Source organism: Orcinus orca, chromosome 3 (assembly GCF_937001465.1).
Source record: "Orcinus orca chromosome 3, mOrcOrc1.1, whole genome shotgun sequence".
Classification (NCBI taxonomy): Eukaryota; Metazoa; Chordata; class Mammalia; order Artiodactyla; family Delphinidae; genus Orcinus; species Orcinus orca.
In genome coordinates this window covers 184,311,299-184,337,383 of record NC_064561.1, presented here as the reverse complement: position 1 = coordinate 184,337,383, position 26,085 = coordinate 184,311,299, and the positions used below count along the sequence as shown (strand labels likewise).

General features: G+C 58.4%; 1 protein-coding gene across 7 annotated transcripts; it reads right to left on the bottom strand.

The window, feature by feature from the left end:
• Positions 1 to 238: 238 nt before the first annotated feature.
• CLPTM1L (CLPTM1 like) lies at positions 239 to 13,175 on the bottom strand. 7 transcript variants are annotated; one of them, XR_004485671.2, is made up of 18 exons: positions 12,742 to 13,102; positions 12,254 to 12,354; positions 11,089 to 11,278; positions 9,457 to 9,605; positions 8,296 to 8,374; positions 7,892 to 8,009; positions 7,588 to 7,682; positions 7,032 to 7,116; positions 6,023 to 6,126; positions 5,063 to 5,128; positions 4,062 to 4,112; positions 3,240 to 3,322; positions 2,746 to 2,780; positions 2,205 to 2,260; positions 2,080 to 2,124; positions 1,556 to 1,640; positions 1,246 to 1,361; positions 239 to 737 (listed from the first exon to the last, which is right to left on the bottom strand). XR_004485671.2 is itself a non-coding variant. In XM_004274509.3 (17 exons), exons 1-17 carry the CDS (start codon positions 12,901 to 12,903, stop codon positions 653 to 655), a joined length of 1,617 nt encoding a protein of 538 aa, XP_004274557.1. In that variant the 5' UTR covers positions 12,904 to 13,175; the 3' UTR covers positions 239 to 652. The 7 variants fall into 7 exon arrangements, 3 of the variants coding, with proteins under 3 accessions (XP_004274557.1, XP_012390169.1, XP_049564229.1); XM_004274509.3 differs by lacking the exon at positions 1,556 to 1,640 and having other exon boundaries at positions 9,457 to 9,602; positions 12,742 to 13,175; XM_012534715.3 differs by lacking the exon at positions 1,556 to 1,640 and having other exon boundaries at positions 12,742 to 13,097.
• Positions 13,176 to 26,085: the final 12,910 nt, after the last annotated feature.

The following is a 26,085-nucleotide window of genomic DNA, read 5'->3' as shown; positions in this document are numbered from 1 at the left end:
TCTGCGCTACCCAGGGCGTTTCTCTAGCGAAACCCCATCCACCTGACCCCTCAGGGTGCGCTGACGTCGGCTTCAATACCAGACGCAGGCATTTTAAGAACAGTCCTGGCCTGAGAGATTCTTTAAATTTGCTCCTTTTAACAAACATAGAGAAAAACCACATCACACGTTCATTTCTGGGAATGGGGTAAATGCCAGCATCTGAAACCTTACATGTTATACCAGATCAAAAAAAGTGTTACAGCCAGAGAAATTTATTTTAAAATAGAAACATACATACATTAAGCCTTAAAATAGTCAAATTTTAAACAAAAAGGAAAAAAGCCGTTTGATCCCAGAGTCTGCACGGAATGGATTCAAAAAGGCGTCTGATATCCCCTCAAGGACTGTTTACAGACCCCGAGACGAACTCCCCCGGGTGGGGGCAGGGCAGTGACAGCGCAGCCCCCGCCAGCACCGGACGCTCCCGCAGCCATGGTGACCGGACAGATGTCCACGCGGGCAGCGGCGGCAGTGCTGCCAGCTCCCGTCAGACACAGCGTGACGGAACCCGGGGACGTGAGGGACATTCGGGGTTTTGGCAACGCAGGGGGCGTGATGTCAGGAAGTTCCACCAAAGCCTCTGCGTGGCTGCGAGCAGCCAGGGTCGGGCTCAGTCTTCGTGGGGTTTCCGCTGGGGATTCCCCTCGTAGGACTCCCCGAACTCGTTCACTCTGCTCTTATCCACGGGATAAAGCCTGCAACGAGACCACGCGTGCGTCACGCCAGCTGGTTTGGACAGACGCGTGCGCGTGTCCTGGGCGCTCGATGGCCAAGACCCGGACGGTCGGCTCACCACGGGAGAGGCGCGTGTGGGTTTGCCCCGTGCCCTCCCGGTGTTCTCGTGACAGTCAGGCCAGAGCTCTGCCCTCGAGGCCGATGAGAGGACGAGGACAGGGATGCCCAAGGAGAGGCAGGGCTGGGATGCGTCCACAGGGGACCTGACCCCGGGCCCCCGCTGCGCAGCACAGGGGCTGAGGCAGCTCCTCCGCCGGACTCCGCTACAGCAGCTGCGAGCGACCCTCATGCCGCACGAGAGCCGTGTGCTCGAGGGGCGATCAAATCAGACAGAAGCAGCGCTCCGGCACCCAGGCACCAGGCGCCACCCACCACCCACCACCCACCAATCTCTCCCCGCAGGACCAGGCGTGGGTCTGCGGCCCGAGCGAGTCCACTGGGGCAGCAGCGCCTCAGGCCGGCACTCACCATCGCTGGTAAAGGTACACGAGAAACACCACGTCGTCCCTGAAGCAGGCCAGCCGGTGGGAGGTGGGCATGGTGATGATGAAGGCGAACACGTCGTCAATGAAGGTGTTGAAGGCCTGCGGGCGGGCGGGCGAGGCCGTGGGACAGGGCCCCAGCACCCACCCGGACCACCCAGGCACACGGTCACGTCCCTGCACTCGCGCCGCCCAGTGACCTCAGAGCCACCCCACGAAGCAGGAGCCAGCTGGGGGCGGGAGGGGCTGACGCCCAGGGTACCCCCTTGCACAGACTCCAAGGCCCAGCGTCCCACCTGCTCTCCGCACGCGGGACCCAGGAGCACCACCTGGGAGCCTGGCTATCACGGTGCCTGCCTGCCCGAGAACGGCCAACCGGTTCTGAAGGCAGAAGCATGTTCTAACCATTGCCCCACCCCAAAGCCGCTCGCTCTAGTTCACAGCCAACAGCACGGAGGGCCGTGTGGTCCCCACCTGTGTGTGTGGGACAGGCCATGATGCACTAAGACAGCCCTCGGCCAGCCCGGCCCCGGGAAACTGGACGCGCCGTCTGGGTGGACACGGACCCAGCACCCCAGACACTGGCCACCGGGTCAAGGGCGTCTGCCTGCTCTCTGATTCGTGTTGGCGAGCAGCAGCACGGCTCTAACTCGGAGAACCCCTTGTGCTGCTGTGACAGAGAAGCCTGGCCTTTCAGAGTCGCCGCAGGGCACCCTATGTCTTAAAGGAGCCCCCGACGCTCTTCCACAGAGGGGCCTCCTGATGCATGGCCCAGCCTGACGGCAAGTCCCCGAGGGCCCTGTGCAGGCGAGGCACTGACCTTGTAGGTGAAGGCCTTCCAGGGCAGGTGAGCCACCGACTTCATCTGGGGACAGGGAGACGGAGCACGTCAGCGGCAGCACAGGGACGCGGGGGGCGGCACAGGGACGCGGGGACGCGTCTTACCTTGTAGTTCACGAAGAGCTGGGGCAACATGAAGAGGAAGCCAAAGGCATAGACTCCTGAGGAGACAGACGCGGCGTGGAGACGTGCCGTCTCGGGCCTGCGGCCGCTCCCCCCGGGCTTCAGGACCACCTGACCCCCCACACCCGAGAGCACCGTCCTGCGGTGAACCACCTGCCTCCCGCCCGCGGGGCTGTGAGACAGCGCCCCTGCCCACACCCGGTGAACGCGGCAGCCTGCGAGCCCGGCCCTGTCCGCCTGCAGAGCGGCCGCGCGGTCAGGACGAGCCTAGTGGGCGGGCGCTCCTCCCAGGACACAGGGCTGGGGGCTGGGGCTCCAGCGTGCCCTAAGACAGCGGGGTTCATTGCCCGCACCCAACCATTCCACGGAGAGCACACCGCCCACGGCCAGTCCCGCAGGGCCCAGAGAGAACACGGGGCAGGGCGGGGCCTGACGGGGACCTCTCGGCACACCGGGCCACGCAGCGGCGGGACAAAGCGACCGCTGTAAACGCTGTCTCTGAGACGGGAGACCCAGGACTCACCATTGACGAAGCTGCTGACCAACCAGGAGTACCAGCTGGAAGGGAGGAGCGGGTGATGGCGGAGGCCGCAGGCCCCGGTGCTAGTCTGCTAACCGCCGAGCCCCACACACGCCCTCACGCTCTGCTCTCCAGTCCCGGGACCCCGCGGGCTGGCCAGGGGCGACCTGCACGGGGAGCGGCTTCCCAGGAGCCCTCACCGAGGTGAGGGCAGAGACTTGGCACCTACCGACTTTCCTTCACGACTTTCAGTGAGACGGGAAACCACGGACGCCCGTGGGCGCCTCGGCCCCTGTGGCCCCGGGCAGTGTGTTCAAGCCCGAGGCCTGCGCCCGTGAGCATTCCCGACCCCGCAAGGACCAGAGAGGGCCGCGCAGAGCCAGCAGCGGCGGGCAGGCCCAGGCCTGCGGCCGAGGGGCGTCCCAGTGCCGGCCCCACTGCTGGCCCAGTCAGTGACCCTGAGCCCCAGCTGAAGAGTAGCAAAGGTGACGTCCTACCTCTTATATCTGACATTCAGCAGAGAATAGACGGCGCCCCCGATGCAGAGAGGGTAAAGGAGGTACGACAAGTATTTCATGGCCTACGGGGAACAGAAAACGTCCAGTGGGAGTCCACCATCAAACCTGCGGAAACTTTCTTGACGGAACTCACAGACAGAACGGGGCAAACACCCAGAACGTTTAGGGCAGCGAAGCTAGTCTGTGTGGAGGATGTGTGTCAGTGAGCATTTGTGCAAACCCCACAGAACGTCCACCACGAAGACCGCACAGCACAGGTAACAGTAACAATACTGGCCCGTGAAACACAGCCAAGCTGACAGACCGACCCAGGGCAGAGAAATGACGCCACATCCTGGAAAGAACTCCGAGGAGATGCTCCCAGAACTCCGAGTTAGGGCTGCCTTCCAACTAACGCGGTGTGTCACCCTTTATTCTGATTTGAACTTTATCAAAAACCCAATAAAAACTGGGATGCAGCTGATGCCCATTAAGCCAGAAAATAAAATCATCCCTGCTCGGGAAACGTGTATCACATCAAACTGAAAACCACAGTTCCCCTCGGCAGGGGGAGTCCGATGGCCTAGGACGCAGAGCCTGTGGGGTCACCACGTCTCAGGGACAGAGGCTCAGCTCGCAGCCCCACAGCTGACCACCGGAAATAAGATATCTCCCGGTGGTACAGGACTGAGCACGGGCGCCCGCAGGGGCTGGGAAAGAGAGGAGCCCCCGGCCTCCCTCCCGGGTCAGGAACCCCAGGCAGGCAGGCTCCCTGGGGGTCTTGGCTCCAGGCAGGCATGCATGCCCCAGGTCGCCGCTCACCTGAGTGTCATACTCCTCCGTCTGCCTTTCAGATTCACTGTAAGTGCCGAACTGCAAGGAAATTCAGTGCAGCCGCGTTAAACCGCGGCCCAGGCAGGCGTCTGCGCTCAGCTGGGCCGCCACGCAAGGAGGGACAGGGCGGCAGGCTGAGAGGCACGAACCCTTGGCCCAGGCGTGGCAGTGCCCCCGCTTCAGAGCCGGGGGTGCAGAGGACCCGATGGCCCCAACCCGCGAGCCACACCGTGTGGGACGCGAGGCGGAAGCAGGCCCGTGAGCCTGTGCGGCGCTCCTCGCGCTGCTTCCTGTTCCCAGTTCCATTGAGTTTTGCAGTAAAGACACTGCTCTTAAAGCAAAGCGGGTTCCCTGGGCTGACTCAGATCAAGAGAAGCCGCATCCCGTCTCCGAGTGCCCTGCCCTTGACCTGGAAACCTGGAGTGCCGTAAACCCCAAGGCCTGTCACAGAAAGCAGAGTGACCTGCCCGCCCGTAAACCTCAGTGACGCCTGAGCCCCTGCCCGAATCTGCCCAGGGAACTGCACAGCAGAGGGCAGCTGTCAGGGAGGCTAGGAACTGTGCTGTCATGTGGAGGCATCGCCCCCCGCAGGAGTGGGGAGGGCCACCCCTGAGCCTGGCCGACCACGTCCTGTCCGGTCACGGAGGTGGACGTGATGCTCAGCGTGCTGGTGCTGGGCCTACGCCTGGGGACCCCGGGCACATCAGAGAGCCCCGGAGAGGTGCGGTGACCCGCCCACTCGCCCCGAGACGCCCCTGCACCTCCCTGCCGGTCTGCAGGTGACAAGCTGCCCCTGGGGTCGGAAGGTCAGCAACATGAGCACGTGACGATCACCGGCCCTCACGGTGACCTGCATCTCACCAGGACGCAGCTAGGAAGTGCATCAGCAGTCAGCCTGCACGAGCAGACCGGCCGAAACCCGAAGAAGGTGGGCTGGGAGAAGCCGCAGGAGGTGACACATCCCCGAGAGGGTGCGGCTGGGTCCCTACCTGAAATGCGGGCCTCAGGCCTCTCCAGATGACGGTCACCTTCAAGGCCTTTTTCACTTTCCACAGCTGAGAAGTTGAAAAGTCCACACTTCAGGCTCCAGGACCGGGGAGAAGCCAGGACCCACTCCTCGGACAGTGACTGACCAGGGCACCGGCCGCTCGGGCCCCTCACGCCCCAGCCCAGCCCGACCCTTCAGCTACGCGCTGTTCCTCACCTTGCCGGCGGGGACGCCCCGGGACGGCCCCCGGTCTCCAGCCCACACCCAGCCTGTGTGCCCACATGGACCTGGCCCCCTCCCCGGGGCCACTGAGGTGGCGCTGGTCGGGCCGTCCCCCCGCCCAGCCCATCTGCACTGGCGCCCCACTCCGCCTGTCCCCAGACTCGCCCTGGCACCTTCTTTCTGCTCCCCGGGGCACCCCAAGCCCCACGCCCTGCTGTGGCTGGGTCTCTCCAGGACCCTCCCTAAAGTGGGACCTGCACCATGGCCGTGAGGTCGGTTCCGCACGGTGACTAGTGCCCACAGGGGGTCCTGCCAGCACTTCCTTGATGGGCGGTGCCAGCGCCGTCCCCAACCCGACAGCCGTGTGAGCACGGGCGCTGGAATACGACCACAGCTGAGGGTCCCGGTCAGGGTGGCGCCAGGGGCCTGCCGCCCCCCCACCGCCCCTGCATCACACGTTCTGCTCCGCACGGCGTCCAGCGCAGCGAGAGCTGCACGGGCTTCAGCCACCGTGTTAGCACGTCCCGTGGACAGACGGGCCAAGCTGAAGCTTCCGGGCCACGAGGAACGTGGAGGCATCGGCAGCTCTGCCCGAGGAGCCGCAGCAGCCACGCCCTCGCCCTGCTGCCGCGCCGGCAGCCACTTCTTCGGCAGTGACGCGGGTCCCGACTGCGCCGAGCGCTTGGGCACCGGAACCACAGACACGGCGCTCAGCCCAGCGGCCCGGCGGGCAGCTCACCTCGATGGCAGCCCCGATGCCTGCAGGAACCAGCACCAGCAGGCTCGTCCGCTCGTCCAGCAGGAACAGGAAGATGACCACGGTGCTGAAGCAGCGCCAGAGCACTGGGGAGAAACGGGCTGTGCTGAGGCCCGGGGAGCGGCCCCCCACGCACCAGCACCCTGACCGCTTCTGCCCCGTTGTCCACTACAAAGGAACCGTGGACCACAGGCGGCGACGGGAAATGCAAAACGATTACAAAAGGCTACGGCCCCAGCAGAAGGCAACCTCAGCAGGTGAACGTGTATAAGTTACACTTACAGACACAAAAGGCACAGGAGGCGTGCTAAGAACACTGGTTCCTGACGGGGATCCCGCACTCTAATCCCAGGCTCTCCTGCTTTCACACGGGCCCTGAGGAGCCTGCGTCTGTCCTTTAAAAGCTGCACTTTGTCCTTTCAGGTTGTGCTTTAGGAGATGCCGCAGCCGTGGAGACACTCCCAGTAGGGAGCTCCCTGCCGGGAGCTCAGGCCCCGGGACCCACAAGCCCCGCTCGTGCCACAGGCTGAAAAGGCCAGGGGAGGGCGCAGGAGGGCTCAGCGGGGGACCCCCCCCCCCCCAAGGAAGCCAGAGGTCATGACAGAAGACCCCGAGACACGGACTCTGGACTCGGGGGCCACCCAGCATCCCAGAGCACCCACTCGGGTGTCACTTCCGCAGGAGGAAAAGAACCGTCTCTTGCTGGAGACCCAGCTCGGGAGACAAGCAAGACTGTGAACCGACACAGACGGGCGCTGAGCACCGGCACCCGTGTCGCCTGCCCTCCGTGCTCCCAGGCTTCCGTGGCGCTCACCACGACAGCGGACATAGCACCCTCCCGGGCTGCTGCCACAGGGCATCTAAAAGCCCCTCCCAAACGAGAGCCACGGGCGATCGCAAACTGTAGGTTTCCAGACGAGCTTTATCCCCTGCCTGCATCAGCGGCGGCGGGACAGGCCCCGAGGGCGGGGGCAGTTCTCAGAGCACCTACCTGCTTTGGTGGACATTCCGGTCATGCTCTTCTTTTTCTTCCAGAAACTGATGTCATTTTTAAACGCTAGGAAATCAAAAAGCAGCTGGAAAGAAAACGGGACAGCGATGAGCCCCTCAAGCTGTGTAGACAAGCCCGGGCCCGGCCTGAGATGCTGGCCGTTCAGTAACACCCGTGTCTCCCAGCACAGCTCTGGAAGATTCGGCTTCACTGGCGGCCAGTTCCCAGGCCCTGGGGACCGGCTGCAGCTTGGCGCCGGTGCCTCGCGGCCTCAGCCCTGCCCCTGCCCCCGAGCCCCCAGCCGCGGTGTGTAACGGGGATTCTGCCGGCAGGGCTGATCCGTCACTCTCTGAACTGCCACGCCATACCTCCCACGAGCAAACGCTTGTTTTACAAAGTCAGTCGTTGATCTCACTGGTTTTGGATTTGTTTTCAAAACAGCTTCCAAAAGCAGCAGACGAAGCCCCAGGTCCTTCAGCTGGTCAGCGCCCGAGGTGCAGACCCTCTCCCGAGCGGGGTGGGGGGCAGGCCCCGCTGAGGGCCCGGGACCACTCACGTGGAACGCGGCCACGAAGAAGGTCAGCGCTAAGAAATACAAGTTGGTGTCGACGAAAATCCCTTTCACTTCGTCAGCGTCCTTCTCTGAAAACCCTGCAAAGGACCGAGACCCTGCGTGAGACGGACGACGCCAACCCCACACCAGAGCCCTGGCCGGGCTACCCCTCATCAGCAGGAAGAGCTCCGCGGGCCACACGTGCCCTTTCAAGGGGGACGATCGCACAGGCGGAATGGAAGCCGGGCTCCGGGGCTCCTGGGCTGGACTGACCCCTGAACCCGGGGCACCCGCCCAGCGGCCTCACCGAACTGCTGCAGTGAGAACACGGCGTCCTGCATGTGGATCCAGAAGCGCAGCCGCCCCAGCGAGATCTTGTCGTAGGACACGGTGAGGGGCAGCTCGGTGGTGGAGCGGTTGATGACCTGCGGGGAGCGCGCGCTCAGAGCCCAGCCCCGCGCACGCCGCTCCGCCCGGACCCAAGGCCGCATCTCCCCTGCCCTCTCCTCCTGTGGGGCCCCAGCTGTCTTCGCGGCCCCGGCAGGGCGCCTCCCCCAGGAAGCCCTGGCACCCTGACCTCCCGCCCACCACCCGGGCCCTGCGCGTCTCTCGTGACCACAGCCCCGGGCGCTGGCGCCTCCTGGGCAGGAGCTGGGGGCCTGCCCGAGCGGCCGAGCCACGCACAGGCCCGAGGGAGCCCTGGCTACTCACCGTGAGGTCCTTGACCCGGCTGCTGAGCTGATCGATGAACAGGATGGGCAGGTAGTGCACCGTCTTACCCAGCCGGATCCTGGGGGATTGGAGCCGTTTCAAGGCCGCAGCGAGCTCCCGGGCCCCCAGGGTGACCTCACAGAGCTCACTCCCCCGCATCTTCAGTGCCTTCTGGTCACAAGAGTCCCAGGACACGCCTCCCCAGGGCAGCAGGGGCGCCACGAACTACGTTCTTCCCCTGCAGAGCTGCCACCAGGAGGAGGTGGGGACCATGCGCACAGTGGGACACCACTCAGGACGCGAGGGGAAGCAAGGGGTCGCGCGTGCGTTGACACGGGGCAGCCCGCGACGTGGTGAGAAGCCAATACCCATCGACCCTCCACGCCTGGCTTTCACCCCATGATCCTTCTGTGCCTTTCACACTCAACCGTGTGAATGGATCATGTGTTCAGAAATTAGATTTTAGTTTTACAAAAGGGAAAACCTCATGACACCACCACAGGACCCACTGGAAACTGAAGAAGGAAACAATTCTGAGCAGAGCCATTTCTAGGTGCTATGTGACGACCCAGTGACAGGCTGTGATCTCACAGGGGGGCTCCCTGAAGTGTAGAGACACAGGATAATCTAAGTCAGTCACTTTAACAGTCTTGCTTACGATAGCAAGTGATGGGAACAGAACAACCTAATAATCAATTTTAAGCAAAGGTAATCGAGTCAGAGCTAACAGGACGCAGACAGGACAAAACCTCCCGTGCACGGTGCAGAGGAATAGGGTCTCATCAAGGCTCTCCACTTTCCCTTCCAGCTTCTGCCAAGAGCAAAGGGCAAGATGACTGCCTGTCGTGTCATCGTTTTCCTTCCATATCCTGGCGGCAGCCGTGATCAGCAAGACCCCCGGGGAGCAGGGACAGGCTGGGGTGCTCCAGGAAGCACCCCAGGCCCCTCGTCACAGAGAGGGCTCAGGAATGTGGGCACGGCCCATCTGCTTTAGGATTCTGGCCGGCCTCGATCCCTCCACCCGCCACCCACCAGGTCACCCCTTTGCTGTCCGCTCAGGGAGTGAACGAGCGATGCGCAAAGCTGGGCAGGTGAATGTGAACTACGGTGGCCTTCCCACCGTCCGGGCCTCAGCTCAGCGGCCAGACCAGCAGCACTTACATCTTCATGTACCGATGCACATCGGCGGGCAGGGAGGCCCCGTCAAAGACAAAGTCATCCACCATCACGTTCAGGGTCAGCCTTGGTCTCCAGTGAGACACGGGTTCGTCCAGGGCACTCGCTGGCCTCTTCTCAGCCTCGATCTGCTGCTACACGTAAGGACTGACTTAGAGGAAAAGACCAAGGCTGGAGCGGGAGGGGCCCGGGGGGGCTGAGGCAGCAGGGTGCTGGCACTGTCACCTGGGAACAGCCCACGAGCCGAGAGCACAACCGTAAGAAGGGCCAGCGGAGCATATGGGAGGACCCACGGCTGCCAGCTCCCCGACTCTCATTCCCGCGCTTCCTTCTCGCAACAGAAGACAAGGGTGTGCTGTTTCGCACCACGGGGTCCTGGATCGCACTGCCTCCTGTTTCGGGCCCTGTCCGGAGCAGGGATTCCGAGAAGGACGAGGCTCCGGCACATTTGCAGGAGGTGCTGGAGCTGAGAGCCCCGCCCTCTGCAAGGAGGCTGAAGGGAGCCGCTTCTAAACCAGCTCCACCCCGCTGTCTGGAAAGGGGCATGTCCATGTCTAGGGAACAAGCCTAAAGCTACTGAACTCAGAAACAAACTCTGCCCGCCAAGGAAATCTTGATTTCAGATCTAACTGAGAAGCTCTGTGAACCGTGTCGTTCTATTAATATTTATCTCCTCCCTAAAGCTACAATTTAGCACTAACAGTTACACTAAAAACGTTAGCGACAGCTAACGTTTATTCAGCACCTGTAAGTTCCAGAGACTCCTTCCACCCTTCACACCACCGCCTGGCACCCCAGAAAGGCCCACGAGGCAGTGTCGTGCGGTCCCCAGGGAAGCAGAACTGAGGGGTCTCTCCAAGGACACACACGAGACAGCTGCAGACACATCCTGGAAAGCTGCCGCCCCTGGCGTGGATGACTTCCCTTGCATTCAACGCGGACCCGAATACCAGGATCGCTCCGTCCCACCCTCCACTGCGGTAATGACCGCGTATGTGATCTCCAGCCTTTCCCTGTACGTACAGCTTCCTATGGGTGTACAAGATACAATTTGCACACACACCTTTTTCATAATTTTGAGTTATATCCTTAGAATAAATATTCAAGCGTTGTCCTGTCCTACACACAGTGCAGTGTCTCCCAACTCTAAGTTCTGACTGCAGCTGAGCTCTGCAGAAGGGGCTGCCCTGGACCCATTGGGGTGCACACACGCTCTCTGGGGGCTGAGAGGTCCTGTGGCCTGAGAAGGCATCTGGGTAAAGAAAGTCACTGAACAGGCTTCCCTGGCGATCCAGTGGTTAAGACTCCACGCTTCCACTACAAGGGGCACGGGTTCGACCCCTGGTTGGGGAACTAAGATCCCGCATGCCACACGGCACAGCCAGAAAAAATAAAAAACAAAAATCACTGAACTACTTAAACTGCACGTCACTAATTTGACATAAACTTATCTGCAAACCCATGAGAAGTTACTGAGCTGAAAATGTATGTGCCAGTAACATCTGATCGCTTCACTTCCCAGCAGTCAGTCCAGCGCCAGATGCAAACCGTACGTGCAGACACGTGTGTGTGAACTACAAGGGGGTCAGCAGGTTTCCTTCAGCCGGCACCGCTCACCTGCGTGGCAGATTCCCCAGTGAGCAGGTTCACCTCTTCCGGTTTGGGGACCATGTAGGTGGTCAGCGGGCTCACCAGGTGCACCTGCTTCCCGTCGTGCCAGGGCAGGACGCCGGCGTGATGGACAAAGATGTAGGCATACAGCGTCCCGTTGTTCCTGGTTTTCTTTGGAACAGAAACATTGACTGTCCTGCAACAAAACAAATGATGATTTCAATCACGTACACATTACGTTGTGTGTGCACAGAGTGGAGACTATGCAAATATTTCTATAAAAAATGTTGTTTCAAACCCAGACCAACTAATTTTAGCTGAGAAGACTAAAAACGAAACCCAGCTACCTGGATGTTACTGAAGTCCTGAGTGCGCACATTTATGGAACACACCCTGAAAGCACGGCAGCTGCCCAAAAGCTGAAAGGCCTGCATTCCGGGCGCTGAGGTCACAGGCTAAGGGGGCCAACACCAAACGCGTGTGCCCCGCCCCCTGCCCCGCCCCCGTAGCGGCAAGAGGATGTGTATCCCGCAAGACACCACGCACCCCGGTGCTCACTCTGACGCCTCCCAGACAGCCAAGAGGGAAGAGGAGAACTTGTGACAAACACATGATCTTTAAAATTAAACTTGCTAGAATTTAAGAAACTAAAACCATAGCTTAAATACAGCTTCAAAAAGCCACTCTACAGACGTCAACGTTTATATTGCTTGCTCTGTTGCAAAGTTACATTTCACTTAATTACGATTTTCTGCTAAATTCTTTCCTCCGTCCCCTTCCCTTTTCCCTTCTAGACGACATAACTGAACCACTTCTGCCAGGAAAACACAAGTTGTTTTCTGTGGGAAACTGCGTGTGTAAGCTCTGTTCCCCACGTAGTCCCCACCATAATCCCCACTCCTCTGGAAGCTCCCCAGGGCCGCACCGTATCCCACAGCTGTCAGACGCTGGGTAAGCTACTTCCTAAAGGACAAACTCGGCGTCTGCTACTTTCAAGTAAAAAAGTTTGCTTGTGTGCGTATCACACACACCTGCAATGAAAACGTTCTACCGTGCACGAGATGGCTGGTGACGCTGCTTCTCCGTGGTACCCTCCTCACGTGCAGAACGCTGACCTGTCAACAATCTCAACGTCAATGATGCCTGCCTGTCACCCTGTCCACAACCATACCTTTCAAATTTGGACTCCACGTCAAAGTCCTCCACGTTCAAGACCAGGTCCACGTTGTTCTCGGCACCCAGGTTGGACCGTGTGGCGGTGTACACGCTGAGCTGGAAAGGACGTCAAGAAAGTCAGCTGGGCAAGGCCCCTGGCACAAAGCACACAGAGACCTGACCAGCCACACAGGGAAAGGTGCATCTTAACTCCGCAAGGGACACAACTCCGCCCGGTGACAGGACGTTCCGGGACGCACCTGCTGCAAAGGAACAACCTGCTAAAGTGTGTGGCTGCCTGATGAACGGGGCAGGGGTACAGGGACTCTGGACGCCATGTGATGGGGTGAAGAGGGGCACGGGGGCCAGCGTGCGGGGTCAGGAACTTTAGGATTCGGGGGCGGGGAGGAGAGGACTCAGCCCAGACCCGGTCAGGTTCAGGTGCGAAGGGCCCGGCCCCGCCCAGCCCGAGATCAGAGGTCAGGTGCGAAGGCCGGCGCTCACCTGCAGCTTGGGCCTCCGCGCCAGGTAGGGCTGGATGCAGTTGCCGTCGCCGGCGCACGGGCGGGTGTAGACGATGCCATACATGACCCAGCAGGTGTGCACCACGTACACCACGAACACGCCCACGACCAGGCTGGTGAAGGAGCTGCGGCCGCTCCACATGGCGCCGCCGCCGCCGCCGCCCGGCCCGGCCCGCCTCGCAGCCGCGGGCCCCGCCGCCCGCCCTTCCGGCGCCCTGCCGGCCGCTCCGGCCGCCGCCGCTCACGCGAGAGCCGCTGCGCGCCGCCGCCACCGCCGGGGAAAGAACGCGCTGCGCGCCGCGGGCCGCCAGCCGCCCCGCATGCTCCCGCCGCCGCCTCCGCCGCCGCCGCCGACCTGTCGCTGCGGGATTCGCCGGTGCGCCGCTTCCGGGCCCGCGCCGCCCGCCGGAAGTGGGCGCGCCGCGCGGCCCCCTGGGAAGCGTAGTCCTGCCGCCGCCGCGCACGCGCGCACGCCTGCGTCAGTGGCGCGACGCCATCGTCACCCGCCTGCGCCGTCCTCCCGGCGTACCCCGCGGGGTCCGGGCGCTGGCAATTCGGCGGGTCCCAGGGCACCTATGGGGCGGGGGCGTCGGGAGGGCCGGGGCGCAGGGCTCTCCAACGCCGCCACCACCGGAGAAGCGGGAGGGACCCTCGCACCCGGGCCAAACGGCGGGGCGGTGTGTGAACGCGGAGGAGCCGGGCTGGAGACGCGGCGGGTGTGCGCTCTTCTCAGCCTTTCTGAGTCTGGCGTTATGTCAACGTGAAAAATGGAAGAGAAAAGAAGTAGACTCACTAAAGTCAGCGAACCTTTCGTGTTGATTTCCGTCGTCTTTAAATATGAACCCCCAGAGGGGCGCCTTTGAAGAAAAACACAGCATTTCTAAATGAAGGGCCGAGGCCCTTGTCAACGAAAGTAATCGATAAACAATCTATAACAATAGAAAAGAGTTTTATTTGAGCCAAGCTGAGGACTAGCCCAGAAGCCCGCTTACCAGGTTTCCCCGAGAAACTGCTCCGGATAAGCATGATTTTCGGCACAGTTTTATATTTCGTCAGAACAAAGAACATTAAACAAGTCAGATAACATTTCTTCAAGGTTTTAATAAAGAGAACAGATCAGCACGTACGCAGCGAATCAGTATGGCCTTGGCGCCTGGAAGGGCTTCTTATCAAAGGAGGACCAGCATTGGCGTCCCAGGAAGAGCGCCATTTAATATTTTTTTTTAACATGGACATTCTTTACTTCTGGTAAATGTGTCCTTTTTTTCTAATAATTAAAGCAGATGTACAATGTATGTCTGATAGGCCACAAGCAGGCTATTTTAGTTAGCATCAAATTCAAGTTAATTCATATATAAGCCAGAACTTCCCTATATCTCAATATGTGAACAGTTTTTTTTTTTCTTTTTTTCTTTTAAATCACCCTCCAGTGCCTCCCAGGAGCCGAGGCTGCTGAGGGCTGGACCGGATCCTCAGTAGCTCCCCTTAGGGCCAGCCCCCCGCCCGCTAGAGGGAGAGCTCAGCGGGGGCTCCAGGGAGTGAGGGAACTCATTCCCCCTGTCCAGGCTGTTGAAAGCTGCCCAGTTGGCCCCTGGAAGGGCACGTGCTCTTCCTGTTTGCATTAAAGAGTCCGTGGAATCAGGACCTTTGATTGATTGGAGCCTCCCAAGCCCAGTGGCCGGCCCTCTGTGATGGAGAATGCGCCATCCTCATTCGCATTCACATCCACTTCTCTTTTCCTTCTGTCTCACAATCAAAAACATTGCTAAGCGTTTATAGAAACAGTAGATGCTGTTAAAGACCCAATAAATTGCTCAGGGCTTCAGAGAAGGGGGTGGGGGCTCGCTGAGTAGATGGGAGAGTGATTTGCTGCTGCAGAGACGGTGGAGGGATGGAGGCCTCCCAGGAGCAAGGCATCAGGGGCGGAGTGCAGCGGTGGCTCTGGATCACCCCCCTGGGATATGGGTCAGAGACTTAGGGGCATCGGAGACTTTTCCCTGCCTCTTGAACCCTCACGTACTCACCCTCCCCTGTAGCATCTTGTGGCCATGTTGGCTTCAGCCACTGGAATAGCATGTAGCTGGACCCCCGTCTCCACCTTCCCCTCCCGCCTGCTCCCTGTTCAGCACACCTGCCCCCCTGCTGGAAACCCTTTGCTGACTCCTGTTACCCTGAGTATAAAATCCATCCTCCTTAGCAGGCTTACCAGCCCTTTGCCCTCAGCTGTCGTGCGCTGTGCTCCTGCCACACTTGGGGAGCACCTTCAGGGCTGGGCTGCTCTACACTCTGCAGCTTTGCCCTCGGTGCTCTACTCTGTGCAGCGGAGGAAGGCATGCTATAGGCCTCTTAGTCTGCAGGGAACAAAAGCCACCTCCAGTTTTGTGAGCCTACAAGGGGATGGGTGCGGTACCCAGGGCAGGGCATCTCACGGCATCCAGAGGCCAGGATACAGCCGGCCTTCAGTGTGGGGGCCTCTAGGATGCAGCTTCACATCCCTCTCCCAATCTTGCAGACTGAGTTCTGATCCAGTTTGAACTCCGTTCCAGGTGCAGCTAGTTATTGTTCTGCAGGGAGGAGAGCCGTCCCGCAGAGCTGGGTGTCCCGCTGTTTGTGCGTCCAGGAGCTATGAAAAGGCCTTGGTGTGTGGGAGCTTGGGGCCCACACAGCTTCCAGACTCCAGGTCACGCCCTGTGTCCGATGCCCAGCCCTCTTGGTGAGGATGTGGCTCCCACGGGGTTCTCTTTCCCACCCACAAAAAGTACTCAGTGTTGGAAAGTTCCTCATAACAGCTCTCCTGTTTCTGAGCGGCCCTCCTGGTGCTGGTTTGTAGGTGATATCTGGAGAACTTACTGTTGAGGGTGGGCATTTGGTTGGGGTCCCTCGAATGCTAATCCCTTTCCTCCAGAAAAGGGAGGGCCCCTCAATGTCAGCCCCTCAGGGCCCCTCAGGGCCCCTGTTCTCAGGGCCCCTCGAATGTCAGCCCCCGGGCGCTGTGTGAGATCGGAACCCCAGTGCTCACACACACACCACTCAGGCCGTCACAGCTGGGTGCTCTGCGCTGTTTCCTCCCGGCGTGGGGTCACCTGGAGAAGGAGGGGAAGCAGCTGCTGTGCCCAGGGCCGCATGGAGCCCCCCCACCGCCCAAGGGCCTTTCTTTACTTCATTCATGGTAATTCCCAAGTGGAGTGGACTCCCGGTATGATCCCCAGTTTTTATCTTATTTTTTGGGCCCAAGAACTACTCACCACGCCCCTGAGGATGAATAACTATGGACAGCCCTGGATGGAGGCCACAGACCCAGGTTCCCAGGATAAGGGAGGGGTCTGCCATCGGGGGGAGAAACCTCCTCCGTACCCCCTCACTTCCAGGTACGCCATCGAGTCCATTGTTGTTTTTGCTTTAGACAGTCAACTATATTTTAAGTAAATTTAAAATGAGCAAAGATACATTTTGTTTCTGTACACACACCTGTGCTCTTGGCTCTCGTGTACGTATCCTGGCTTCTAGCTGGTGTTTATTCCTTTAGCCTCAGTAACTTCCGTTAGCAGTTCTTGTTCTGCCAATCTGCTGGTGGTAAATTCTCTCAACTATTGCTTGTATGAGACTCTTTTTAATTTGCCTTCACTTTTTGGAAAGATTTTCACTAAGTGTATAATTCTAGGTTGATGGGCATTTTTTCTTCCAGCATGTTAAAGAATATTGTTTTATTATCTTTCAGTTTGCATTGTTTCTGATGAGAGGTTAGCGGTTATAGCTATATTACCTTTGTTTCACTTTATGTAGGCTGTCTATTTTCTCTGGCTGCTTTTAGAATTTTTATAAAAAGTCACTGGTTTTTGGCAGTTTGCTGTAGCGGTTTCCCTTGTTTGTCCTGTGTGAGGCCAGTTGAACTTATTCAATTTGTGAGTTTCATCAAACTTTAAAATGTTGCAGCCAGGATTTCTTCAAATACTTTTCGTCTGCCTCTTCTTTGGGGTATGTACGTTGACGTGTATGTTAGACAGCCTGCTCTCCCAATGTCAGTGAGGCTGTTGACTTTTTCGGCTTTTATCTCCTCTCCTTGCTTAGGTTTGAGTACTTTCTAAAGCTATGTATTCAAGCTCCGTGGTATATTTTTGCAGTTTCCAAACTGCTCTTAAGCTTATTCTGTGAATTTTTCATTTTAGATGTTATTGTTTTCATCTCTAGAAGTTCCACTGAGTTTTAAAAAAAATTATTTATTTTATTTATTTATTTTTGGCTGCATTGGGTCTTTGTTGCTGTGCATGCGTTTCTCTAGTTGCAGTGAGTGGGCTTCTCATTGCGTTGGCTTTTCTTGCTGTGGAGCATGGGCTCTAGGAGTGCGGGCTTCAGTAGTTGTGGCACACGGGCTTCAGTAGTTGTGGCTCACGAGCTCTAGAGCACAGGCTCAGTAGCTGTGGTGCACGGGCTTAGTTGCTCCGTGGCATGTGGGATCTTCCTGGACTAGGGATCAAACCCATGTCCACTGCATTGGCAGGCAGACTCTTAACCACTGTGCCACCAGGGAAGCCCCTCCATTGAGGTTTTTTTTTTTGCGGTACGTGGGCCTCTCACTGTTGTGGCCTCTCCCCTTGCGGAGCACAGGCTCCGGACGCTCAGGCTCAGCGGCCATGGCTCACGGGCCCAGCCGCTCCGCGGCATGTGGGATCTTCCCGGACCGGGGCACAAACCCACGTCCCCTGCATCGGCAGGCGGACTCTCAACCACTGCGCCACCAGGGAAGCCCTCCATTGAGTTTTTAATTCTTTTGTTTACCTGCATCTGGAGAAAACACCCTATGGTAAATAGTGGTGTTTCTTGTATTTCTTTACAGCCACACGTCTCTATTTTGTGGATGTACCACAGTTTATTCAATGGTCTCCATGTTGATAGACAACTGGGTTGTTTCCAGTCTTTAGTTATTAAGACTAGGGCTGTAATGCATACCCTTGAATATACAGTTTCTCATAGTTTTTGGCGGTGTGTCTGAGATAGGTTCTGAGAGGTGGAGGCGTAGGTTCAGATGGTAGGTGCAGGTGTTCTCACCAGGTGCAGCCACGTTTCTTCCCCGGCTGGCACACGGCTCAGGTTCTCACCGCCAGTGTGAGCGTGCGTGCTCTTCTGGTGCTCTGCGTTCAGGGTCCAGCGTCAAACAGTCTGACAGGTGAGGTGCTGTTACGTGGTGGGAGTTTTCGTGGGTGTCTCTCTGAAGACGAGAGACGCCTGGCCGTGTTGGAGCAGAGCTGTGGCTGCTCTGAGCCCCAATCTGTGCTGAACTTGGGGTGTTTCCTGAGCCCATTCATCCTGACGCATCGGAGGTGACTCTGCAGGGTTTATTTATCAGCAAAAATAAAACCCTGTGAAGAGAAACTGTGAGAAATGCAGTTGAGGTGCTGCTATGTGGAAACAGCAGGAACAGATCGGAGGCGCCGAATGGGGTGGGTGCCGGCCTCTGGGCCCCTTCTCCCCTGGGGTGGGTTGGCTTGTATTCCTAGGTGTGGTCACAGCTCGCGGAGTGAAGTTGGCCGTGACCAGTCAGTCCTGGACACTGGACTCAGCTTTCAGGTGAGACGTGTAACTCCTCCTAGAGTTACCTTTGGTGAAATCGGGATAATCTGCCTATTGGCGGAGAGTTGAGGAGAGCAGATGTTGGAAACCCGCGGCCCAGAGCCCAGCACGAAGGACCAGCCAGGTCCTACTAGGTTGTCCTGGCCGCCGGACCATCGTTTGTTGGATGGCTGCCCTGTGAGGCATTGGCCGGCCTGGAGGGAGGGTCAGAAGGGTCTGGCTCTGGGTCTGTGTGGGTTTGCCGTGGTGGCTTCAGCAGCTGACATCCCTTGTCTGAGTTCTGGAGGCTGGGGGCCCAAGATCAAGGTCTCTTTGAGGGCCATCTCCTCACTGTGCCCTCATATCTGTCCCTGCCTGTGTCCTAATCTCTTCTTGCAGTGACAGCGCTCGGATTGGATTAGCGCCCTCCCTGGTGACCCCTTTCAGCTTGATTACCTCTTTAAAGACCTTATGTCTGAATTCAGTGACATTCTGGGGTCCTGGGGGTTAGGGCATCAACATGTAAGTTTGGAGGGAAACAGTTCATCCCATACAGCCCCTCCTCCAACTCCATTGCGAATCCTCCTGGAATGTCACCAAAATCGGCTGTTTCGAGGCTTAGAGGAGATGGCGGGCAGGAGTGTGAGGTCACGGGAAGGGAGGGGTGCACACAAGCGGGTGCAGCGGCTCTCACCCTCTCAGGAGTTGGACGCCCTCTGCTTCTCTCACAGCTGGATTGGCCCTGGCCCCAGGGCGCAGTCCCCACCCCAGGGGCAGCATGCGCCGTCCTTGCGCGAGCGGGGCTGGTGTGGGTCGTGTCCTGAGGGGCTCGGGAGGCAGACCCGTAGATCCCTCTGCCCCCAGCGAGGTGCTGGTGGTCCGCCCCGCTGTACCCTCATGGACGGACCAGCTTTCCAGGAGGAAGATCAATGTGATGACAGGTTTCAGCCTTAGAGCACTCAGCCCTGTCATTATCTCACAGATAGTTGGGCGAACCTTCCTGCAGAGCTTCTAATATGACTCCGTGTCGGTACTGGAAACGTGTTTTTGAACAAATAATAGATTCTCTTCTCTGGAACATGCGGGGAGCCAAACAGCTTTTGAAGGCCCCAAACCTTCAGGAAATAGCCCTTCATGGCAGGAAGAGGCCAATTTGACATGGCCACGTCTGGAGCTTTGTCCTGCTTCCCTTGTGCTCTGATGTTTCTGTCTGAGCTCCAGCCCTGGGCCCTGATTGTTGCTATAACAACCCCGCCCAGGACTGAGAGCAAAATCGACAGCCCTGTATCTTCCACGTGGAGACCCCACTGCGAGGGTGCAGATCCCTCCCAGAGGGCACGGAGTCTCAGCACACCTGCCGCAGGTGCGCACGGGGAGCTGGGGCTGAGTCCAGAGAGGCTGCCCCAGCGCAGGGCGAGGGCCAGGCGGGAGCGAGGGAGCCTTTTAGCAGCGGGAGTGGGATGGGCACAGAGAGGCCGGGCCCCGTGCTCAAGACCTGGACGGCTGGGGCCGGTCTCCTGGGGGTGGGTGGCGTCCCGCACAGTGTCCCCGCCCGGCCTCTCCCGCTGACATCGTCTCAGGCCTGGCCTTGCTTACACTGAGCTCATTAGAGCTGTGAGCAGGGCTTTCTTCCAGGCTGGACTGGTCAGCCCAGCACTCACATCTCATCGCAGAGTGAGCACAGCCCTCGCTCGGTGGACGTTGGGTCCCAAATGTCTCCAGTGACGTCAGCTGCTCAGGCAAACTCCCTGCGGTTCACCGTGGCGGGGGGTTGGGCAGAAACGTTAACTGTGAGCCCTCAGTACGGCGTCCAGAACTCAGAGAACAGGAGATGATCTGCTCACGAAATAACTACATTTCTGTCTGAACAGAGTGCGTCTGTGAGATGCTGTCCCCGGGAGAGTCACCCCCGTCACACATCCACCCGAGCTGGTGCACAGCCATGTGACCTCAGGTGGGCCCTGGGCCTCCCCAGTCGCCCGTTCTGTCTGGGGTGCGTGGGTGAGGAGGGATCCCGCGACTCAGGGAGTCTTCCTTGCTGTCTGCGGCCGTACATCTCCTGGTGGGCTTCTGAGACCACTCCCTTCAGCTGCTCCCAGCTGGACACGTCCCCAGGGAGCTCCGGGTCATGCTCCTCTGGCCACCAGGTAGTCTTGTTCTAAACGGTTAGCTTTCTCTTCCTTCACATCTTTTCTCAACGTCTCTCTTTCCAGCCTGAGTTAAGATCTGAGGTTTTCCAGTTCTTCACTGGTGGCCTCCAGTTTTCACGTCTCTGTTGATTTGATCTCGAGTTTTGCTTCCCTTTAAGCTGACTCAGGGCCCCTCCTATAAGTGTATAAGCTAGTATAGTATAGTATAGTATAAGCTATAAGTGTCTCAGAATTTGCTGTCTTTTCTCCAGAAGAGCAGAAGCTCCATTGGCCAGTCCCTTGTCCCCACCTGAATTAACTAAAACTCTGACCGGGACCGTACACACCACCATCTCCAGGACCAGCGTGAGGCAGACACTGAGGCTGTCAGCCGACGTCCAGGGCCCGGCCTGTGCGGCGGAGGGTTTTCCCTGCCCAGGTGAGGCCTGGCCCTTTGCCCCCGACTCCAAGGCCCTGGAATGTCTGGCCTGATGCGAGCATCCTTGCTTCCCTGGCCCAGGGAACATGACTCAGGTCAGCCACGCCATGTGGTCACACCAAATAAAACCCTGGACTCAAGGGCTCAGGCCGGGCTCCCTGGCCGTCGCCCCCCGGGCGTGTTGTCACCGTCCGGGACTCCTCGGAGGGAGGGTGCCCGGGCTCCCCTGGGCCCTGCCTTTGTGTCTTCCCCCTGCACACCCCTCCCCCGCCGGCTGGCTGTAATCTGGGCACTTGGCTGTCATAAGTCATAAGTCAGTTTTGCTGAGCTGAGTCCTAGTGAGTCATTGAACCTCAGGGTGGTCTCGGGACCCTCGCACTGCACAGCCAGCAGCTGCAGAACATCACCCGGCACCGCCAGCACCGGGACACAGAGCAGACCTGGGGCGGGGCCGGTGGGGGGGGACTTGCAGCAAGAGGGTGCCTCCTGCCTCCCTCCCTCCTTCCCCCTCCCCCGCACAGGGATGATGTCACATGACCTGGGGCAGGGCAGGCTGCCTGGGGGGGGGGGCAAGACTCTGGCAGATGTGGTGCTGTGGACGTCTAATGCCCCGCAGCTCAGGGTTCACCTGCAGAGAGAGGTGCTGAGAAGGACGGGGAGATGGCCTCAGGGGTCCCTGGGGAGGCCCTCGCAGTCCCTCGGAGCGGGGCACAGCCCTGGCCACAGCTGCATCCTCCCGGGCCCCTGGCGACGGTGGGTGTGCTGTCACCCCAGGCTGCCGTGCGGTCCCTGACATGCACACCCGAAGGAGGATGCCAGCACTGGCGAGTCCCGGGGCTGGGGGAGTGGACCGGCAGGGGCGGGTGGTCAGCAGGGCAACTGCTGGTGCCAGTCAGGGCTGGCGGGGTGCCGCCACGTAGGGAGACGCAGAGGCCAAAGCTCTGGGGATCCGCCGAGCAGGGCTGCAGAGCACAGGGCGCGGAGGCCTCCGCGGAGCAGGGCTGCAGAGCACAGGGCGCGGAGGCCTCCGCCGAGCAGGGCTGCAGAGCACAGGGCGCGGAGGCCTCCGCCGAGCAGGGCCGCGCATGTGCAGCAGACGGAGAGGGCAGGGCGCCCTCCAGGACCCCACTCTCACCAGGCATGGGGGCTCGGGGGCCCGCGGTCTCAGGTGGCAATAGGAGCGGGCGGATGGGAGCTCCTTACGGGTCTGGGAGGTGGGTGACGTCGGGGGCACAGTTGCCGCCGGGTTTGGGCGCGTTTGGAGCTTTGAGTGCAGTGCGGCTGGCCTGTCAGGTGACGGAGGGCCGGCTGCGTGGAAGGAGGGGCTCAGGCCCAAAACGTGGGGTCTGCATTGGGGGAAGGGGGCATGACAGCAGCCCGACCAATGGCTGGGGTGGCAGTGATGGGGTGAATGACCCCAGAGGACTGGAAAGACAGCCAGAGAGAGGAGGCCACATGGGGCGAGGTGGGTGGAAGGTGACGGCTCCGGGGACAGGAGGTCGAGACCAAGCAGTCTGGATGTGGAAGGTCCTGAGGCCGAGGGAGGAGAGCAGAGGGAAGAGAAGGACACGGGGAGTTGGCAGAGAAGGCCGGCCGCTCAGCGCCGCGAGGAGACTGCCACCCTGGGGTGCAATGCGGCCAGGACCTGCAGTCACCCCGCAGGGGATTGGGGGGGAGTCAGGGAGGGAGGGGCGGAGGCTGGCAGGGTAGGGGCTGGGATTATCTACCCAGGGGAAGGCAGGGTCCGTTCATCGCCCTTCAGGGTGGAAGCCCGACTTGCTCCGCCGTCCTGGTCGTCATCTCGGTGAGGAGAGGCCTGAGGAAGACAGACCCTGGGCAAGAATTAACACGTCCAGCCGGCTCTTTCCGCCTCTGTCCAGCGTCAAAGCCGGTGTTGGATGGGCACGTTGGTGACAACCACGGCCTCTGACGGGGGCCAAGGGCTGAAGGAGGCGGCTGGGCCTCGCGCACAGGCAGGTGCTGCACGGTGGTGCCGCATGGCCATGGGTCCAGGCAGCCAGTTACGTAGATTCCCCCACCGCCTTTGTCACTCTCCTCCCTCTGTCTTCCCCTGTGACCCGGTGCCCCCTGCCGGGGGGGACCAGGCCCAAGGGCTGCGCTGGACGCTGTGGGCCTTTGGCTGGTGGCCCCATGCCTGGTCGTTAGGGTGCCCTGGCCCTGTGTGAGCGGTTCGCAAGGTCTTGCCGGACACCCGGTGGAAAGCTTGAGCCCAGATTCTGATTATTTACATATAAACACATAATTTTTGCATGTTTTTAACAAGTCTGATCTTTCTAGGAATTTGCAATAAGGTGGTCGGGGAGGACGGTGCTCGGCTCTGTGGAGAACAAGCAGGTAGTGGCCGTCACTCTGGACAACAGGGCACTCGTGTCACCTGCCCTCCCCGCGGCTGCAGTCCCACAGCACCACGATGGGGACGCTGGGTCCAATACCTTGCCTTCCAGGGGAGGCATCTGTGCATCTAGGTACCAAAGTACCTGTTTGCACGTGCAAACTTATTCACCCTCTGCTCCTTTATGACAGGCCGTTACATTGATCTTTCCGAAATGATACGTACAAGTAGGTAACACTGACCCTGACTTTCATTTCGGCAGAGCAAGAGGCGACGGGAAAATGTTTGTTATAAAAGGCAGGCACCAAGGTCGGCAAGATTGGGACTCACGGACGGCCAGTGAACATCCTCTACGACGGCCGAGGGAATGGTGACCACGGAACGTGTGCCACCCGAGAGGCGACAGCAGCAGAGGACGCCCTGGAGGCCACTCTCGGCCCCTTCTTGTGCCCAGGTGGATGGAGATGAGGGTTTTCGTCATTAATTCTTGAAAATTCTTCTATTGGTCTGAATATTTGAAATTTCAGTTTTTGGACAGCAGACCAGTGGAATAGGAGGTATAGAATCAGATGCACATAGACATTTGGCCTATGGTAAAGGTGGGAGAAGATGGACTTTTGAAAATAATATTCTTGGGACAACTGGGCAGCCATTAGAAAAGGATAAAATGGAATCCTTAGCTCATACTCTACACCAGAATAACCCCCCAAAGGACTAGAGATATAAATACAAAAAAATGAAACGTTAAGTTCTAGAGGAAAACACAGGGGAGAAAAGCCTTTCTAGTTACAGTTTACAATTCAGTAGAACAAATAAAAATCAGTAAGTTTAACCATTTAAAATGAAGTGTACCCAATCAAAATCCCAGCAAGTTATTGTAAGTGAATGTCAAGAAAGTGATTCTCAAATTAACATGGAGAGGAGGGAAAAGACCCAGAACAGCCAAGGCAACATTGAAGGAGAAGGACCGAGTTGGAGGACGGACGCCACCCGACTCCAGGACTTACTGTGAAGCTACAGAAACCGAGACTGCGGTGTCGGGGACGGAAAAGACGTATAGATCAACCGACAGAACAGAGCCCAGAAACAGACCCTATAAATGTGGTCACTGACCTTTGACAAGGGAGCAAACACAACGCAACGGAGCAGAGACAGTCTCTTCGACAAATGGTGCTGGGACAAGTGATGTCCACACAGAAGATGAATCGAGACCTCACACCCTTCACAAAATCAACTCAAAATGGATCAGGGACCTAAAATGAAGCTACAAAACTCTGAAACTCCCAGAGGATAAGACGGGAGAAACCTAGATGACCTCAGGTCTGGAGATGAGTTTTTAGACCCAACACCAAAGTATGATCTATGAAAGAAAGAACTGATGAGTTGGGATTTGTTGAAACTAATGAAGTGTCTGTGAAAGCTAAGAGAATGAAAAAAGTCACAGATGGGGAGGAAATATTTGCAAAACACGCATCTGATAAAGGACTATTATCCAACATATACAAAGAACTCTTTACACTCAGTAATAACAAAACCAGCAACCCCATTTTAAAAATTGGAAAAGATCTGAATATACACCTTGCCAAAGAGGATACACAGATGACAGATTCACATATGAAAAGATGCTTCACATCCTATGTGCAAGTTAAAGCAACAACGAGACACCGTCATGCACCTATTAATCCAGAACACGACAGCACCGAATGCTCACAAGGACGTGGAGCAACGGGAACCTCCTTCACTCTGGTGGGCACGCAACGTGGTACAGACGCTTTGGAAGACAGTTGGGCAGCTTTTTACAAATGTAAACCTACTCTTACCATACGATCCAGCAATCAGACTTTCTGCTCTTTACCCAAAGGAGGTGAAAACTTATGTCCACACAAAAACGTGCATATGGACGTCTATAGCAGCTTTATTCATAACTGCCAAAGCTTGGAAACCACCAAGGTGTCCTTTAGTAGGTTACGGGGTAAATAAACTGTGGTACATCAGACACTGAAAAGAAGTGAGCTATGAAGCTGTGAAGAGACACTGGGGAACCTTAAATACATATGATCGAGTGAAGGAAGCCAATCTGAAAAGGCTACAGACGGTGTGATTCCAAATGTACGATATTCTGGAAAAGATAAACCTACAGATACAGTGAAAGCATCAGGGGTCACCAGGGCTGTGGGGAGCGATGAGCAGACAGAGCGCAGAGGACTTCCAGGGCGGGGGATGCTCTGTGCGACACTGTAATGATGGAAGCACTGATCTAGCCGTCGGGGTTGAGGACGGCCAGCCTCGGGTGAATCGGCCTCGTCTTCTCACTTGAGGGCGTGGAGTTCCCACACATGGAATAATATCCTATCGTTAGAAAGAAAGAAACGGGCAACCGCTGGGAATTCCCTGGCTGTCCAGTGGTTAGGACTGCGCGCTTCCACTGCAGGACTGCAGGGGACACGGGTTCGATCCCTGGCCAGGGAACTAAGATCCCGCATGCTGCGTGCTGTGGCCAAAAGAAAAAAAGAAAAAAAAAAAAAGAAACAGGCGATGGGAACAAGCGCCTGGGGCTGCCCAGCGAGCTCGCAAACTGCAGGGTCTAAAGCGACGGGTTTATTGTCTCTTGTCTGGGAGCAGGTGCCAGACGGTGCTTCCCGCTGAGGCCTGGGGAGAACCTGCCCCGCTCTGGCAGCTCGGGGCTGGGTCCCTGGGCAGGGGCCACCCTCCTGTTCCCGCGGCTCCCCTCTGCGTGCCCGCCCTCTTCTTACGGGACGCCCGTGCTGGACTGGGCCCGCGCCACCTGGCACAGCCTCGTCCTGGCCACCCACTTCTGCGGAGACCCTACGTCAAATAAGGGCCTGTTCTGGGTCT

Excerpts from the sequence above, each read along its gene's own strand:
- CLPTM1L (XM_012534715.3), bottom strand. The coding sequence starts at position 12,903 with ATGTGGAGCGGCCGCAGCTCCTTCACCAGCCTGGTCGTGGGCGTGTTC. Across the intron at positions 5,129-6,022 it reads GCATCGGGGCTGCCATCGAG|CTGTGGAAAGTGAAAAAGGC; the intron begins GTGAGCTGCCCG and ends TCAACTTCTCAG. Across the intron at positions 2,781-3,239 it reads CTGAATGTCAGATATAAGAG|CTGGTACTCCTGGTTGGTCA; the intron begins GTAGGACGTCAC and ends CCTCCCTTCCAG.